Source organism: Alternaria alternata (genome assembly GCF_001642055.1).
Source record: "Alternaria alternata strain SRC1lrK2f unplaced genomic scaffold CC77scaffold_3, whole genome shotgun sequence".
In the NCBI taxonomy this organism is placed as follows: Eukaryota; Fungi; Ascomycota; class Dothideomycetes; order Pleosporales; family Pleosporaceae; genus Alternaria; species Alternaria alternata.
Window position 1 is genome coordinate 1096799 of NW_017306192.1, and position 13909 is coordinate 1110707.

The 13909-nt window shown below is 52.4% G+C and overlaps 4 protein-coding genes across 4 annotated transcripts; all 4 read right to left on the bottom strand.

Moving 5' to 3' along the window:
* Positions 1–207: 207 nt before the first annotated feature.
* CC77DRAFT_1057816 (hypothetical protein) lies at positions 208–1829 on the bottom strand (the record flags this gene model as incomplete). The annotated part of the gene is made up of 3 exons (XM_018528062.1): positions 208–417; positions 465–721; positions 773–1829. The coding sequence occupies 3 exons, from the start codon at positions 1827–1829 to the stop codon at positions 208–210; spliced, it is 1524 nt and encodes a 507-aa protein (XP_018390032.1).
* Positions 1830–2465: 636 nt separating this feature from the next.
* Positions 2466–3403, bottom strand: CC77DRAFT_1005581 (P-loop containing nucleoside triphosphate hydrolase protein; the record flags this gene model as incomplete). Its single annotated transcript, XM_018523358.1, has 2 exons — positions 2466–3149; positions 3200–3403. 2 exons carry the CDS (start codon positions 3401–3403, stop codon positions 2466–2468), a joined length of 888 nt encoding a protein of 295 aa, XP_018390033.1.
* Positions 3404–4611: 1208 nt separating this feature from the next.
* Positions 4612–6708, bottom strand: CC77DRAFT_536615 (p53-like transcription factor). Its single transcript, XM_018532062.1, has 2 exons — positions 6564–6708; positions 4612–6500 (listed from the first exon to the last, which is right to left on the bottom strand). Exon 2 carries the CDS (start codon positions 6465–6467, stop codon positions 4998–5000), a length of 1470 nt encoding a protein of 489 aa, XP_018390034.1. The 5' UTR covers positions 6468–6500; positions 6564–6708; the 3' UTR covers positions 4612–4997.
* A 1547-nt stretch (positions 6709–8255) lies between these two features.
* Positions 8256–9553, bottom strand: CC77DRAFT_536502 (hypothetical protein). The gene is made up of 5 exons (XM_018532060.1): positions 9418–9553; positions 8794–8993; positions 8679–8731; positions 8468–8522; positions 8256–8397 (listed from the first exon to the last, which is right to left on the bottom strand). The coding sequence occupies exons 1-5, from the start codon at positions 9448–9450 to the stop codon at positions 8385–8387; spliced, it is 354 nt and encodes a 117-aa protein (XP_018390035.1). The 5' UTR covers positions 9451–9553; the 3' UTR covers positions 8256–8384.
* Positions 9554–13909: the final 4356 nt, after the last annotated feature.

Genomic DNA, 13909 nt, shown 5'->3' on the forward strand with positions numbered 1-13909 from the left:
ACTGGAAAAGGAAATAAGGGAAATCCAAAGAACAGCCGCTACTAGACATCTGGTAGCACTGGGAACGTCTCCTAGAAGAGCGGACAGAAGAAAAATGCTAGAAAGTAACTGCAGCCGTGGGTGCTACTGAGAAGCATAGGTGCGACGGCAAGCCCGTACATCTGCATCAGGGTCAAATGTATCTTCAGTCCAGTAGTTAAAAGTATATCAGAGCGCCAGGTTCCAGAGGTCGTTGCTGATCCACTGGTTTTCTTCCTTTCCGGTTCTCTCAAGCAGCTCGTTTGGTTCAGATTCCGGTTCAGTCTGCTGGGTCAGTTCGTCTTTTGTTCCAGACCGATCGGTTGGTTTGAGTGCCGCGTTGGGCTGTTGCTGAGTTGACACTGTTCCCTTTGCGGTCTGTATGATCCCCTTTCCCATCTGCCAATATGTAAGCAAGAGTCTCATAACCTTAGTGGCATACTTACATTGACGTCTTGTTGTTGCTTTATCAACAGACCCCAGAATGTTTCACCCATTTTTTCCATGGTTTTCTGGCCATCCGTTTCCAGAAGTTCGAGATCATGGATCTTTTTTCGGAGGGGTCGGGACAGAATGTCGGCGCTTTTAGGAAAAACCTGCACCTTTTCAGGAAGTTTTACTTTGGTCATCGGGAAGTAGGAGCCGCGGCCGTCACCTATAAGAGGAAGATACTGGTGTTCGATATCTCTGTCTTGATTGTAGTCTATCCACGTTAGCCGGCATATGCCATTCTTCATCTCAACAGGGGACTTACGTTTCTTGAAATAGCCATAGACATCGATTTCCTTTCCATCGGAATCCTTAATCTTCTCCCCAACATCTTTGGCGAACACAATCTCACGGATCAGGAACGGCTCGGACCATGTGTTCCTGCTTTCGCTGGTGGTTTTTGGTTTCGTATGCTCGTAGTTGCGCTGAACTTGAAGACCAACCAGAAGGTCCCTGATAATGGGTTGCAGGCGTCCGATGCTCTCTTCGTTCATGTGATCCCCGAACACATCCAGAAGTATTTCATAGACATTTCCACAGGTAGTTGGAAGAGCACAGGTCAGATCAAATACCATGTGCAGCAATTTCTCTTCAGCATCGATTGACAGACGGCTCCGTATGTATAGCGGGTACAGGCGCTCCTTCATCTGCTGCGAATCAGTGCTTGACTTTTGCGTGTATCCTTCAATCGAAGGCGTTATGGATGTTGTCTTAGATTCTGGGGGCGCGGCCTTGGAGTCTGGAATCTTCCTGAGAAACTCCCGATTCATAGAAAGATTTCCAAGACTTTGATCCATAATTGCGTGGCGACTCTGTATTAACAAATCCAGGGACTTGCAATAGAGCTTGCGGTCTTTGTCATCGTTGCTTTCCAGCAAAGAGACACCAGTAACTCGACATTCCATCGGCCCCCCGGACAGACCAAGCTTGTCGTTTCCAGGATATCTGGTCTGGAGAGGATATCGTCCCAAGCGGATGTTTCGTATCGAATGGGATGGAATAATGAGATGACACTCATGTTTCCTACCAACCGGCTTCTTGTTGATGGCAGCAATATCCTTGTACTCCAGAAAAGCGTCTTCAAAAAGCTCCTTCCAGGCGGGTTCTTGGTGCTTGCGACTGTATATCCTAACATAATCATCGGGAGATTTCGAGGACCAGAACTCTACTCGGATGATCTGGAGGTCGGTGAGATCTTTGAGACGATAGGTAAGGCGGCCAAGTACGGTCTTGGAGGATGACTTCCACGCTTCAGCCTCAGAAGCAGCCTTCTCCGCAGCCTTCTTCTCTGCTTTCCTCTTATTCTTTAACTCTTTCGACATTGTTCGTGCTGCTATCGTGAATCCAAATCGGACAAGTACTGATAGAAGTATGAAACGCCGATGCGGTGCTGAGAAGAATGAAGTGATCTAATGCACATACTTATACAACTCCCTACGATTGATCACAGCGCTTGTCCTGGGTCACTTGTCCAGAAGCTGCAACGCTGCACAAGCTCACATGCTGCTTGCTCTATCTCAAGAGGTCATCATGGTTTGGAAAACTAATCAGATATTATTTGCTGTTGGAGCACGCGTCATGATTCCAGCAACTCGATTTGAACTCACGAGCTTGGCTTGAAACCAAGGCGTGACGGATAATCAAGGTATTGTGATATGTCTGTAGAGTTGGAGCTGCGTCGTGCCTCAATGCAAATATAAGTTGTGGTATGTCGATGAATTAGCGGACATATAGGAGGGATTCCAAGTAGAACCACTATGATAGCTGCGAATTGAGAGTACCAGTTCCTGCCATATTGAGGAATATGTTGACTGGCATGTTTAACAATCTACATTGGTCAATCGTGATCTCAACGAAGAGTAAGAGAAACTTACTAGTTTTCTACATTATCAACGGACGGGGTATCGATACACTGCGTCCATCTTATGCCATGACACTTCCAAGCACGTATAACGTCTTCAAAGTTGTTCCGCAATCCACTGCCACCACTTCTCTACATCACCGCCCTCCTTGCCTGCGATAACATTACCCCCAATCACATCTACACTCGTTCCACTCTCCCTCATCTGCTCAAACGTGAACGCGCCTTCGCCACCCTCGCCAAGCCATTCTTTCTCTTCGTCAACCTCGTCCTCACCTCCACTCAGCGCCGCACCTGCATCACGGAGCGCCTTCGCCCTGTTAGCCCTGACTTCCGTGATGGTTTTCTCAAGCGAAGTCTTGACAAGGTTCGGGGGCAGCGCAGTGAACAGGTCCATCTTATTTGCTGCAACCAGGACAGGAATTTCTTTTGGTCCTTTGCTTGTTGCAGCGTTGGTGTAGCGTTTTTGCAGCGATAGAAGGACGTCATGAAGGTACTCTCCTGCCTCGTTCAACCCGGCTTCATCGCCCAGCTGGGCAGCGTCGACAAAGAAGATTATAGCACGGATGCTCTTAGGGTCGGCTAGCTGGGCGGTGGCATAGTGTCTGAGCTTGCCGTGGCCGGGTGTGTCAAGGAGAAGGAAGTTGCGGGAGCGCTCGAAGGCTGGGTCGCCTGGTGAGCGGTAGTGTGAAGATGCGGGGACGTGTGGGCTCGGGAGGATAGCGGAGACGGTGAGAGGGGTAGTGGAGGTGTGCGTCTGCGTCGTAGCATTGCGCTCGGCCTAGTAGTTGTTAGACGTTACAAGGCGCACTGTTTTAGGGGACTTGTTACCAATGTCGTAAAGGCCGTCTTTCCACTGCCACTTGGTCCAACGAGCAACAAGGTAGGCTGTTGCGCAGCCGCAGCTGCCTTTTTGTACAGAATGGTGTGTATTATTATCGGCAGGCCAATCGCGACAATGAAGGTGATGAGTATGGTGAGAGGGTTCGGGGAGAAAGCGGCCGTGAGCCAGCTGTCCTGGTCGTACCACGCCATCGAAGCTGAGATGCGTTGAACAAAGCGCCGGGTGCGCGATGTTATGGGATTGACGGATTAGGTGCCTGTGAAAGCGGCGTCGGGGTCAGGGCGCTTTCAGGGTGACGCGTGGGTGTAGCGATGACGTGACACCTTTCAGGATCAAAGTTTTGGGCCACGTCCCCCGAGTCAGTCAGGGAGTGAGGCCTGAGCCGCGGGGAAGGCGGGAACACGTCCGACGGCAAGAGCTTAAGAGAACCTCATGTTTGCTATTCTTCGCCCTTCTCCTCGTCTTTGACCATTTCCTCCAACTTCTTGTGAGGCTACCATATCAGCCTACATAACGCTTGCGCAATGCAGAAGTACGGCAAGGCTCGCGTCTGGCAGCGCCGCCCTGACTCGCGCAACATCACAAAGAGAGTGGTGCACATGATGGGAAACGAGAAGGGCCGCCTGCATTGGACAACTATCACACGCTTTTAAGGCACTACATAATCATACAATAGACAAGGGGCCGCCACCATTAGCTTTCCCGTGTGTCGTACATCTCCCATCCAGTTCGTGACTGTGCCACAGAGTTGCTTGTCGCAACCCTAACCTGACAAATTCATACTCCCTAACCGACATTGCAGTTCCCTTGTGTGCGCCTTCAATCCTGCTGAAACATACCCGTGTACACCATCCTTAGTCGTGACCCATTACTCATACAACCATGATCAACTGTCGCTGCAAGCCCGCAGTGGCAAATGCTGAGGGGCATAGGCCATAACGTACCAGGCAGGGATAGCATGAAGGGGAAGAGCGTGACCATCGACCTTTTGATCCCACGTGCGCCATGCAACATGCGTTCGCATTCATAACTCGTAGCGTGCGCCCATAACCTAACACCATCTGTACGTCTCGTAATGCGTAAGAAGGCCCATCATAGACCAAAACTTTAAGAAGAAGAAGAAGAAGAAGAAGAAGAAGAAGAAGAAGAAGAAAAAAGACTGTATGAAAACGACATGCAAGAAACTAGACTTCATCCAGGTCCTGCAAAACAGGACACTGACAAGCCGTGGCAGGGTGTAGGGTTAAATATGCTGTGGGATGACAAATGGAAAAACGGAACGCAGTGAAGCAGGCTAGCAATTTGCGACACACGAGATGCCTTGCAGCTGAGTGCATGGTCGGCTGAGGTTCCGCGGAGACGGATATTGGGGGTGGCTCCTCCAGATGCAGACCAACATCAGAGTTCCGCTGCGGCAAACATACTTAAGGCCTACGATATAGCCTTTGTTGTGCGATTTGTGATACATCGCTTTGTGCACCATCCTTGCCTTGTCATGCGGTACCGGCCCGTGTGTCTTTCGTTCAGGAAGTGATGTAAGTATGGGGGGCCGTTAGTGTTCGTGTTGGCCAAGGATCAAGTACAGTAACAATGACAAAGCCGCCGCAGAACCGAGAAGTTTATCGTGAAGCACTCCAAAGCGATCGTCGATAGCGAAGGATATTCGCCTGTCTATGCGGAACCAAGTCTTGTTGACTTCGATTCTTATATGCAGCGGGCTCAAATTCCCGTTGAGCCGGCCAACCATTTTCTTGACAGCTATGACGGCGGCAAGATGTGTGCGCATCAATAGGTATGAGCTTGTACGTCCGGATAGTATCCGCGACTACTTTCCATTCCTTGAAATCTACCACAGCCTCCAAGATGCCAGCCAGCAGTGGGGTACTCATCCTTGATCCTGCGATCGGGAGGGGGTAATGTGCTTTCAAGCTTGGGTGGTATCGGCTCGTAGATGGAGGCAGGATAGTAAGAGTAATCCTGGGGAGCATCCATCATCTTCGCGTCATCGTCTTCGGTCATATGGTTTTCGCCAGTGATGCCTTCAACAGGGCCTCCACTCAGAGAGCTCGCTGAACTAACTGAATGGCTGCCGACAGGGCTTGGGTCGAGGGAGTATGTATTGCCACGATACATGCTACTGCCCATCCCAGTTGCGCTACCACCTGACAAGCCGGTGGTCCAGGGCGAATAAGATGGTCGGCCAGTTGAGCCTAGTCCGTGATGACCACCTCCACCCAGGCCAGAACCAGGGGCTCCTCTCGAAGTACCGGCATTGTGGGGGCCCTCATTCTGGTAATGACTAGGCGATCTTCCACGCACAACGACTGGGGAAGACATCCGAGCTGCAACCTTTATCCATTTGGGCTCAGCTTCTCTAGGGGCCTGCACGTTCGCCCACAACTCCACAATCAGGTGGTAGTATTGCTGTTGGGCCCGACGTTTTCCATTGTTTGCCGTCGCTGACTTGAATTGTATACGTTCGAACGAATGTTGATAGTTGCTGCTGGCGTGGCTCGTGGGAGAATATTGCTGTGACGAGTCGCTATCGCTTTGCAAAGGGAGCTGAGGACCTGCGACGATCGAGGTCTGATGGAAGTTGCTCAGCCCATATCCGCCGTGTTCATGGCTTTTCCCTGGAGGCGTTGGTGCTAGTAGTTCCTTCTTCATTGGCAGCTGCGGGCCCTTATCGCGCTTCGGTGTATGCTGGATCAACTCGATAGTCTTGCCCGTAGCACCATCCACAGCAGCAGCGAGAGATACAGCCATGGATTGTATCTGCTGAGCCGTCTTATTGGGCTGTTCAAGATACAAGCGTGCATTGGCAATCCACGGCGAAAGTTGGAACGATACGTTGACCGAAAAATAATTCCTCCTGTAACAAGTCCATACGCGATCACCAGAATAGAAGAATCCCTTTTCAATCTTGGCGTCGATACTCGGTGTCACCGCGTTACCTTCACAGGTGATGTTGGCCAGTGTCTCTTGCGTGTTGAAGGGGGGCGTTTCGGGTGAGCCTGCAGTTGTGGTATACGTAGTGGCATAGGCACCATTGTAAGTCAAAGGCATAGTAGTTGTATGTACGCTTCTAGGAGTGTCGGGCTGGGTGTTGTATCGAGGTAGATCTGAGCGAGGAGACAGAGCGTTGGAATATCTAGGCACACCAGGTGTTCCGGTTGTATAATTGTCCCTAGCCGACGAACCCATGGATGGTGATACAGAATGGCCTAGCCCTGGTGATCTTGCCGGAGGTAACATTGCCGACGATGAGGCATCATTTCTATTGTGTAGCTGTCAGCTGTCATGCATTGCCTCGGGTTCTACACGCACGAGTGCGCCACAGAAGATACCTACAGTCGTCGAGTTGAAGACATGCTGCCGTACCCACACGCAGCGCTGAAGTAAGTACCTGGCACGGAATAGTGAGTTGGATAGTTGGTGGCCAAAGTCGACGAGTATGAAGGGTAGGAAGTATAAGCTAGTGCCGACGAGGCGTTGGAGCTAGGCGATGTAGAAATGGAGCCTGATCCTGAGTCCGATAGAGCCGCACTCGACTGATAGCTGTAGACATAGGTCAGTCAAACTCGCAAAACAAAGCTATTCGGCCAAAGTGATGCCAACGACAACGATGTGTAACCAAGAGTAGAGTGGCACGGTATAAGTCGTCAACCAGTTCCAGGGGCGGTACGGCATTGCCGCTAGGCTTGTCGTGTGATCAATGTGACAGACCGACCTGTTGGGAAGACCGAGTGCGCCATGCATCCGGAACGTGTGCGACGACAAGTATGATGAAGGACATTGACTACGTGTTTGTTTCGGGGTAGGAGAGGCCTGAGCTTGGGCTGCACCAGGCGAGAGAGGCGTCGAGGGATGCACGCTGGGGGCCACAAGGCTAGGCAGCACCACGGAGCCTACCATGCCAGCCCGGGAAGACAAGGACCAATGAGAGTGTTTACTTACGCACTGTCGGGACGATGTGAACCGTAACGGCCTGTAATCGAGGCCTGGTGGATACCGGTCGCAGTATGTGCTAGGACCCCGTCGCGTCTTAGCTGATCGGGTACGCCTGCAAAGGAGTTATGATGTGCATGCGCGCCGATATGATCCAAGCAGTCCTGCTCCGAAGAGAAAGGGTTTTCCGGTGCCAGTGGCAGCGGTGATTGCAGCACTGCTTATCCTGCACGTCAGCCAATCAACTTGAGCTAGCCGGTGTGCTGTTGAACAAGACGTGTGACAATAACGAACAACGTGCACGGATGCCGCGATAGAGAGCAACAAAAGATGCGCGTGGGACGTGGTTGCACAAGCGGCACCACAATCGGGTGGCAGAACAAGCGTGCAAAACGCACTACAGGGACAGGAACGAATGAGGGCCCGCTGCGTGCTGCAGAAATCAAAAGGGAGAAGGCTGATGCACACGCTGTGTTGTGGTGTAATATAGGAGTGGACGCGGGGAGAATGTTGGTCTGGAAAGAGTGCGGAGAAGGGCGCCAGTTTATGGCTGAAGGTGCAGCGCTTGGAGCGAGCGACTTGGGTTTTGAGGATTCGTGTATTTTGCAGGACATGGATTGCAAATACTTCGGAATCTGACTTACCTTGATTCATTGCAGCAACAACCAGTAATGTACCGTTATCCCGCTGAGATCTGTCACGGCGCCTTGTGAAGATGCGACAGCCCTTACGAGAGACTGGATCTCACGCCTGATTCTGCCGCTCTACGCAGTAATTCCGACAGTCTGGGTCGACTTCGATGGCGCCGGCAGTGGCGAAAGGATTCGCTGCTGACAGACTTCCGCTGCGGCCGAACTGCTTTGCGCCGTCGCTCAAGACGCGGATTCGACCGGGCGAGTCAGTGTTTCGCGTAGCGATTGCGATGCTACGCTTCGGGGTGCCGAGCCAAGCGTCGAAGGGATGCTGAAAGGGGATGGTGGTGAAGGCCGTCGACTCGTCTAATCCCGCTGTTGGTTCGCTTGAGAAGCAATCTGGGGGGTTTAGCCGGCACAAGGGCGGGATCCTCGATTAGCTGCCGCTGCGCTTCGCTGGGGGGCTAGGCTCCGTTAATGCTGATGTTCGGCCTGGGGGAAATGCGGCTATTGCCAGCAGGCACAGTAATGCGTATATTCAGCAATGCTGAAATTATGGTGAGCTCCCGGTTGGCTCGGGTAGGCTGATAACTCAGCGCGTATATCTATCATAGAGGTTAGCGGATAGGCGCGTCATGGTGGTGATGGTGGTAGAAACTTGGTGAGTAAACTGACAGTTTTGAGGTCGAAAAAGGTGCGATCCAATGTGCATTGATGTCACCTACGGCGACTGCGCAACACCTTAAACCCTGGAGATATAACGGCTCGTCTACGCAGAGCGAAGAGGCCCGCAGCTGCGCTTTGCTTCTTCCCGCACTCTACACAGATCTGGAATCTCGAATCCTGCGCACAGACAGGTACGGATAGCGGCCTTGTCGTTGCGTACCTGATATCTGGCTGCGACGTAGGCGGTGTAGGCGCGTCTCTGACGTCGCAGTACTGCGATCTGTCAGTCTCGCAATATCGACCGAGGGTAATGTCGCAATGAGAGTGGAGCTTACAGGGTCCTGCTGCAGTCTTCCAAATAAAATGATGTGGCGCCGACTGATATTCGATCGTGGCGGCTTCGACGAGGATGCTGACCCGTCGTCGGATACTGGGTATACGCACACCGGGTTCGTGGATGCGCTCGACAGACACACGTCGTTGTCTGCCTTAGGATTGAAAGTCTTGAGTACAACCACAAGTGATAAGTCGAGTACTGTCAAGATGTTGCAGTAGATGTGAGCCTGGGTCAGTACATCGAAGATTCGTACGGTGAAGGGGCCGAAGCATATATGCACCGTGCCCTCTATCGAAATTTGATCTCCTGCTCTCAGACTGTTGCACAAGCTCGCCAGGGCTCACCACCCCCGTGATCTGTGAGGTTGGTAGTCTACCGGCGTGTGGTCTCGAAACAATGACTTGAAAACTGCTGGGAATAGTGGGTCCAGGGCAGGGACTAACGGCAAGCGATGAATGAAGTGGGAGGGTCCAACGACACGGACAGCCGTCGAATAAGGATGAGCATACAGAAAGTGGACAGTAGAAGTACAGTTGACAGACAGGAAACGCTACAGCTCGATACAGGGTAGAATTTGACTAGGGTGAGGACGGACTTGTTGGCTCAAAGGAGAAGTGCCTACCAGATGAGTATAGCCTCGAAGCATGGTTAGCATGCTGAATCAAGATTCAGCCCCAACGCAAATGATCCGTACTGCTCAGGCCATGGCCGTTTTCTAGCACCACGGTAGTATTGGCAAGCTGCAGAAGCGAGCCTTTCCTAATAGAGAATCTATACATCTCCGATGTTAGGGAAGATCAATTCGCCCTGATGCCTAGGCTTACGTCTTTCGAATAGTCGATGAGATTCGCACTCCATTCCCTCATGGGAACGCAGGCCCTACTACCTCGCGGGACCATGACCCACCTACATGCCGCACATCGACTGGCTCGCCCGGTAAAGACATCACAGTCCCGTGCGGCGATGCAGGAACATTGACCACGACACCACTCTCGAAATGGGGGCCGACTTGACACGGCAGCAGAGCAACCAGACTGGCGGGTCGTTGATGTTTCATCTCGATCAGCCGCTCAGAATAACCCATGAAGCGAACGGATGATCATAGTTTGCTCTGGTCATGGCTCTGCTAGATTGGACTATCAGTCACGGGCGGCGTCCAGTCAGCAGCAGATGGCGAAAGGGCCAAGACCCGGCGTAGCTAGCAGCGCCACGGGCCGGCAACCGTTGGCAGACGACAGGTCGTCCCGCAGATGGACAGTGAAAGAGGAAACTAGAGGCACGAAGGGTTGGGCTCGAGGCCGTTACCTGTCACAGAAACGAGCGCGACGGCACTACTTGGCTTCGAGGGGCCGGTTTGACGTGATTGTTGGCGACGAGGGAAAGCAACCACATACAGGCGCCACGGCCAGCGAGCGATGCGCAGATGTTGCATCGCCTCGAGGTTTGGGTTAGAGCACTATCAGCGCCATGATCCGGGCTCCCATCTGCCCCCAAGCACACGGCGACCCGACACTGTGGTAGATGCGCAATGCTCCGAAAGAGGGCACAGCCAGTCAACGACGCCGCTGTCTGCAGAAGGTCGCCTTTTCTCGGCGGCTGCTGTCAAGCGACGATATGGACGCGGCGAACGGCATTTCGAGTCCAGGGTCTCAGGCCAGGTGATGAACGGTGTGGATGGCGAGAAGCGACGAGTCTGCGGCGGCTCCGTTGCGCGTAGTCGAGATGGGACGCGATACAGGATCGATGGCCCACGGAGGAAGGAGGGATGGGGCCTGGCAGGGGATTGGGAAAGAGCGCCCGGTGACGTGCAGCTTCGCCCGGGTATTCCTCCCTCACCTGCGGTTGCGCCTTACTGCTCTGGACTCTAGCACGTCTTGGCAGCTTCCCTTTGCAGCTCGCACTCCCCAAACCTCCCAATCCACCATCATCACGACGCCAGCATCCAACACCGCACCAACGTCGTTGTTCGTAAAGTCCTTGTGAGCCTCAGCGATGATACACGCGGGCAAGGTGACATGCCATTCCTGAGCCTCCCCATGCTCATGTGCATCGCACGTTGCGGCCGGCTACCGAGCGCCCGGGGCTGACGCACGACAACCACCTGGTGCTTCGCAATGCATTCCTTGCCTCTCAAAGAGTAGTTCATATCGAACTTGAGCCAATCGCTACCACGCCATCAGCCTTTTCTTAGCGGGCGAAGAAGGCCGTCTGGCTTGCTGCAGAAGCTAAGATGAGACTGACCCAGGCGCATTCCTTTGACCTCTAAGCCAGGACTATCATCTGACGCGTCTCTATTACAGGTTGATGGAGCAGGCTTTTCGCTTAGTTCTTTGAGCGTCTCACCGCACTTTGTGCCTAACCCGTGGTGCTTTCGGTACCGGCCATACCATTCCACTGCACCCACGCACGACAGCCGTTGAAGTGTAGATGTAGATGGTGGCTGTGCGAACTTACGGGATCGCCCCTTGAGGTAGTGTTGCATGCAATCTTGAGGTCACGAAGCACTCGACTGCCCTGCAAGGCATCTGTTGGCGATGCACAATGAGCTGCAGCCTCCCGCACCCCCCGTGACGGCGATGATCGGCTGTCAAGCAGTCTTCGTAATCGATAGAATCATGGCGACCCGCAGCCGCCCCAAATGTACTATCGGGAAGATCAGGAACTGTTGCGGGCCCTTCTGTGCTGTCTCAGCCGACTCAAAGTAGCCTGGAGGCTGCATGATCGCCAGGCTGTCGCAGCAGCTGTCTGCCGATTATTGCGTATGGCATGTTACACTAGGACTACTTATTTCGGGTCTCCTGGTCAACTGATCGTCAAGAAACATCGATGTGACGCAGTGTCTAGAAAGCAGAATCGTCTGTTCATTGCGGTACGGCCCGTCGAAGTTGAAGGGAATTCTTGAACACACACTGCCCTTTCAACCGACCAGGCTACAGCAAATAGTTTGTTCACTGAACTAGTCGCTGGACTATTCACTCAGGTCCAGCTTCCTGGCTGTCGGGCGAAGACAGCACCCGAGCGGAACATTAGTCTTTTAATCTGACGCCGACGGCGGCGAGAGCGATCGCGATCGATGAAAGGCGTATACCCTCCAATCCATTGACACATCTCAAAGTCTGGTCATCTTTTTGGGGTTGTTTCTGCTGATGGAGCTACTGCGAGCTCACACGCCTCGCTGCTGTTCTTGCGCATACCAAATCGCCCATCCCTTGCTCAAGGGAAGACGGGATATGCTAGCATGGCTCTGACTCTCGGTGATTCCATTCACAGATCGCCTATACCAGGACACATGAGGCTATAATGGGCTTTCACTTATAGTATGGCAATTAGTGCTGCGGCGCGAACGGTCCGTTGTTTGCCGTTCGAGGACTCGCACAACGGATCCAGTGCAACTGTTGAAGAAGCACAGCTTTACGCCAGCGGAGTTTTGAGTCACGGAGAAATACCGTAGAGCCTAATCTGACTCAGCTCCCGAATATGTGCAAGTTGTAATTGGAACTTTTTGCTAAGTTTGTCCATATCTGCTGAACTGGCACTCTCAATGGTGTTTGTTCCGCAGTAGGTACATGCTCCGGGGAAGCTGGTACCCTATGCTTTTTCAAGAATCACCAGTAGACAAGTGCTGCTGGTAACTCTGCGATCAGTGGTTGAAAATCCACTAATATTGCACTTAGCTTCGAAAGCAGCTGCATGGTCCGGTACCGAGCTGTTGGCCTTGTCCGGCGCGGCCGATGGCATCCACGGACAACTACAACAACAACAACGAAACGGACCACCAATCGGCGCAAGGACATTATCTGACTAGCCTTGCTAGCCATTCAGTTCTTTGACAAAGAACCTATCGACCTCCGGCTGTGACCTCGTTTTGGTCTGCGCTCTACTCAGGCGTGTGGCTAGTGCGCAGACCTAGTGAATGCACATAATTCTCCGACCCTGACATGCGTCAGCCCAAATCTTACGTCAAAGCAAACCCTGAACCAACCAAACTTCATGGATCCATCATCCAAAAACATGAAGCCGTATTCTTTCCATGTGCATGTGAACGATATGCACACAGCCTTTGAGCGACAATTCGGTCAGTCTCCGAGATCGACGGTACAACGACACCGCCGAATTGTATCAAAGCCACGGATAGCCCACGAACTATTGGTCTGTGCAGATGTCGTGGAATCAAACGATACGGCTGTGGATGAATACAGCTTCTAACTTACCGGATCAGGATGCTACCAATCAAGGCTGTTTGTATGCAGAGTGACTAACCACACACTACGTTGTGATTACACGTCTAAGCCCAAGGCGTCTCCTTAGCGGGATCACAGCGCGAGCATCGTCACAAGAGACGCCCTCTGTCCACCGAAATGTCAAACTTTTGTAGACCATAATCCGGGGACGGGCAATCAACAACGCCACAGTTGCGCGACATGTGAATGCCGTATTGATTTCACGACGCCAACCCCGCTTCGAACAAGCTCCACAATCTGTCTGAAAACAACTTGATGATCAATAGTGCCCATACATCCTCGATGTGGTTAATTTGTCTCTTGGCCAGTGCGCCAATCACGAAGTTGTTGTTCGATGTCTCTGGCGTCCAGTAACTATTGTTAACCACAGTTGAGCCAGGACTAAACGAACTTCCGCCCCTGAATGCTGCATGTTTTCTGTAACTTGAGGCAGCTGGGCACGACAGTTGGCATCGGACATACCCACGAAGTGAGTCTTCGTAATCCTTCCCTGTTCAGGCTGGCTGAGCCATCAACATGGGACTGCTAAGACAAGCAATAACTGAATATCGACCGATGATACTGTTCGAAGGTAGCGTTTGGGTTTGAAATTGATTCCAAGCTGCTGCTCATTCAGGACGACCAGTGTACAGCTTGTCGAGCCGCCGGGTCAAGTTCAAATCCATGAGCGTATGGCCCTAGATTAATGCTTTGAGGACTTCGGACTCTTCGTAATGATGCTTTTTGAATTTCGTCCCGCAAATCGCAGTTGCGTCGTGCACCCAGCTCCGCAGTTCGGCTCCGCAGTCACTGACATGCCATTCACCGAAAACTTGCGCAGGATCTCGTCATACTCATTCTCGTGTCCGATCAACTGACGGCTTCCACGGCAAA

Bases quoted from the DNA above. Each gene is read 5' to 3' on its own strand.
- CC77DRAFT_536615 (XM_018532062.1), bottom strand. From the start codon at position 6,467: ATGTTACCTCCGGCAAGATCACCAGGGCTAGGCCATTCTGTATCACCA.
- CC77DRAFT_536502 (XM_018532060.1), bottom strand. From the start codon at position 9,450: ATGCTAACCATGCTTCGAGGCTATACTCATCTG. The intron at 8,994-9,417 runs GTAGGCACTTCT...ACATCTTGACAG, and splicing joins TTCGAGGCTATACTCATCTG to TACTCGACTTATCACTTGTG. The intron at 8,523-8,678 runs GTACGCAACGAC...GGTGTTGCGCAG, and splicing joins ACGTCGCAGCCAGATATCAG to TCGCCGTAGGTGACATCAAT.